Source organism: Octopus bimaculoides, chromosome 3, assembly GCF_001194135.2.
Source record: "Octopus bimaculoides isolate UCB-OBI-ISO-001 chromosome 3, ASM119413v2, whole genome shotgun sequence".
Classification (NCBI taxonomy): Eukaryota; Metazoa; Mollusca; class Cephalopoda; order Octopoda; family Octopodidae; genus Octopus; species Octopus bimaculoides.
The window spans coordinates 60,642,566-60,645,815 of NC_068983.1; the positions used below are offsets into that span (position 1 = coordinate 60,642,566).

General features: G+C 40.3%; 1 protein-coding gene across 1 annotated transcript in view; it reads right to left on the bottom strand.

Moving 5' to 3' along the window:
• Positions 1-6: 6 nt before the first annotated feature.
• Positions 7-3,250, bottom strand: part of LOC128247289 (uncharacterized) — a 4,409-nt gene continuing 1,165 nt past the window's right edge. The window contains exon 2 of the mRNA XM_052966187.1: positions 7-3,188. Within this exon, the coding sequence (XP_052822147.1) occupies positions 795-1,652 (858 nt within the window). The 5' untranslated portion in view covers positions 1,653-3,188 and the 3' untranslated portion in view covers positions 7-794. The remainder of the gene's footprint in view (positions 3,189-3,250) is intronic.

The following is a 3,250-nucleotide window of genomic DNA, read 5'->3' on the forward strand; positions in this document are numbered from 1 at the left end:
CTTCTGTGTGGCTATTTCCACTAGATTTTGGGAGAAACTTCTCCCTGGCGACCCAACATCATTCGGAAACTTTTCTTTTATTTTATTATAGTTTTCTTGGGTTATTTTTAGTGTGAGTATGTGTGCTGGTGGTGCGTTGTATAAGGGTATAATGAAGTTTGTGGTATTTGCATTTGTACTGTTTTTTTAAAGTTTACTAGATGTTCATTTTTGGTGTTAATAGCTGTTACATTTGTGGTGTGTGTGTGTGTTGGTGTTTGCGGTGGAGAAGGTGTTGCTATTTGTTGTGAGTGTGTGTTGTTGTTGTTGCTGATGATGTTGGGAAGCTCACCTTTTTCACCACCCCCACCTTTGTCAATTGTTTCTTTTGTCTACTTTCTCCTTTTTTCTTTGGTGGCACAGTGTGCCACTCTCCTTTCTCACTATCAGTAGTCACACAATCCGAGCTGATCTGATCTGGAAAGGGAATGTTTGTAGGGGCTGGCGATAATTCTTTCGCAATTTCTGTTGTTGTTGTTGCTGGTTCTGTTGTTGTTTTCTTTTTTTGGTGTGGAGGTCCTTGGTGTTGGTGTTGGTGGTGTGGAGCCTTTTGGTTGTTGTTTCTGTTGTACCTCCTGTTGTTGTTGCTGCTGCAATTTTCTTTTTTTTTTCCGCCTCCAATCTCTGTTTGTAGATGGGGCAGTCTTTTTTAAGGTGTTGGTTGCTGCTGCAGAGGTAGCACTTTGGCCTTCGCCCCTTTACAGCAACGTGAATTCTGGTGCCATCCGGCAAGTTTATTGAGTTGGGTATGGCATTTATGGTATCTTGTTCAATTTGAACAAGGAGCTGCATGCCCATACCCGACTGGTTTTCTTGTGCACCTCCAGAATGGTGGCAGTCTCTTCAATGTCAAAGAGCACAGCTGCCACTAGCCAGGAGATGTTCAGTTCTGGCGGCACTTGATCTAGTTTTATTTTTGTCACGCGCCGACCAAGGTATGTCAGCACGAGCAATAAATCGTCCGCCTTCAGCGATGTTGTGGAGTGCCGGATGGCATCCTCTTCCATTGGGAAGCGCACTTCCACTGTTCCAAAGCGCTTCCCTTTAGTTACGAAATTTTTCTGGACCCATATGAGCTTTAGAGCTATCTTCAATCTCTGTGGGGTAGCACTCTCCATCTTTTGATATCTTGTGTTGAACACCTTGTATACTATTGTCCTTCTGTTTGTTGCTTGTATTAATGCTTGTGGAGTGTTAAGAAAGACATTATTTCCGTCTTTTCTTAACAACTCCTTAGCATTCTTTATTTCTGCCATTGTAACTTGGATTTCTTCCGAGCTCTGCTTAGCTGCTGAAGCGAAACCGTTACAATGGCTACTGGTCTTGGTGTTGCTGGTGTTGTTTTCTTTGTTCTTCAATGTTGTGTTCTTTTCTACCTCCTTCTCCGGTGTAGGAGCAATGGTGGAGGTAAGAGCTGGGAAGTGCACATCTAAAAGTCGGTTGAACAGGTTGGAAACAGGAACGCTGCACGTGGCAGAACGTTCCTCAGCATTTGACTCTTTGCCTTTTATGGCGTCAGATGGGCAGGATTGTGTGCGACTAGACATGTCATTCTTTTTCGGAGGGTGTAATGAAGAAAGAAGAGAACAGCTGGCTGCTCTCTTCAAAGACATTTTTTCAAAATTGATATTTGTTAAAATGGAAATTTTAAAATGTTCAAATGAAAATTTCGCCCCTAAATGGGGGAAATTTTGCCTAACCGACTAGCTCCACAAGAACCTAGTTGGCTTGGCTACACAAATATATAAAAATTAAAACAGGTTACAAACGATTTTCATGCAAAAATGACAACAACTTACAGAGCTTCGGGAGACACGTCTGTCCGCTTGAAAGGCAATAATAATAATGAGAATTACAAAATCTTGAGTGATTTTCCCATATAGACTGACCAAACTACTGAAGCAAGAAGACTAGATACAATCACAGCCCTCCTGTAACATCTGGCTTTGCAGCCCTCTCATGAAGTTCGGCTTTATGTAGCTCCCGGCGGACAGTTTTTGTGGAAACTGGTTTCTCAACATCGTCATTAAGCCCTGCAGTAATTTTGGGAGCTGTACTTTTGCGATTCTTTATAACAATTCGCAGAAAATTCCGACGGCCCTTATCAGAAAGCTTTGCTTTTCTTCCAGAGTTTTGTTTTGATGAGGAGGTTTTTCCCTCTTTCTCAAAGGTTGACATTACTTTTGAGACAGTATTTCTTGATACATCAAACATTTCGGCTGTTTTCGTTACGCTAGCGCCTGCCCTACGAGCACCAACAATTTGACCTCTTTGAAAATCCGACAGATCTGTCATTTTAATGAATTTTAATTACCTTTTTCCGGTGATACCTGAAAAGAAATAGTAATTTTAGCAAAAAAATATTAAGCAACACTAATAATAAATAAAAAAACATAAAAATAAACAAGATTTTGACGGTTTTATAGATATTTCAAAATTATGATGCTAGGTGTTTCCATTATTTTGACCAACTCCTGTATATAGAAATGGGCAACCACATGGCTCCAGGTTCAATCCCACCGCGTGGTACCTTGAGCAAGTATCTTCTATAGCGCAATTTTTCCTTCATATTTGTTCCCAGCAAGTTGTTTTACACCTATTAGACTATTAAAAAAAAAAAATTTGTCACCGGGTCAAACACTATAATTCAGAGGCCATGGATTGACGATATGTGACGATGTGAATGTTCCGAGCCCTCTCCCCACCCTGCCTTTCGCGAGCGCACGTCTTTTTCTTCATATTCGTTCGCAACAAGTTGTTTTACACCTATTAGAATATTTTATTTTTTTATTTCCCACCGGGTCAAACCCTTTAGTTTGACCCGGATTCCTACCCCTTTTATCCGAACCAAAATAAGGGATTTGCAGCATATTAGGAGATCAGGGTACTTGATTCCACGCAAAAAATCCGAGTTTTTTTTTTCCTTAGTGAAAATCGGACAGGTGAAAGGATCAAAATTTACCCAAACATTTAACAGCGATAAAACAATATAAACGAAGGATTTAAATGTGATCGAGAAGAGAAATAAATAAACTTTCCGAGTAAAATGTTTGGCACTATCATGCTATTAGCTGTCAGAAGTGAAAGTGCTCACTGCTAGTGAAGTATCTGTCTGTCTGCCTGCATGCCTGGATAGTGCCAAATGTTTTCTAAACGAACAAAAAAAAGCGTAAGAAATTGACCAAAGAAATTAATTCAAAGTTAAATGAGG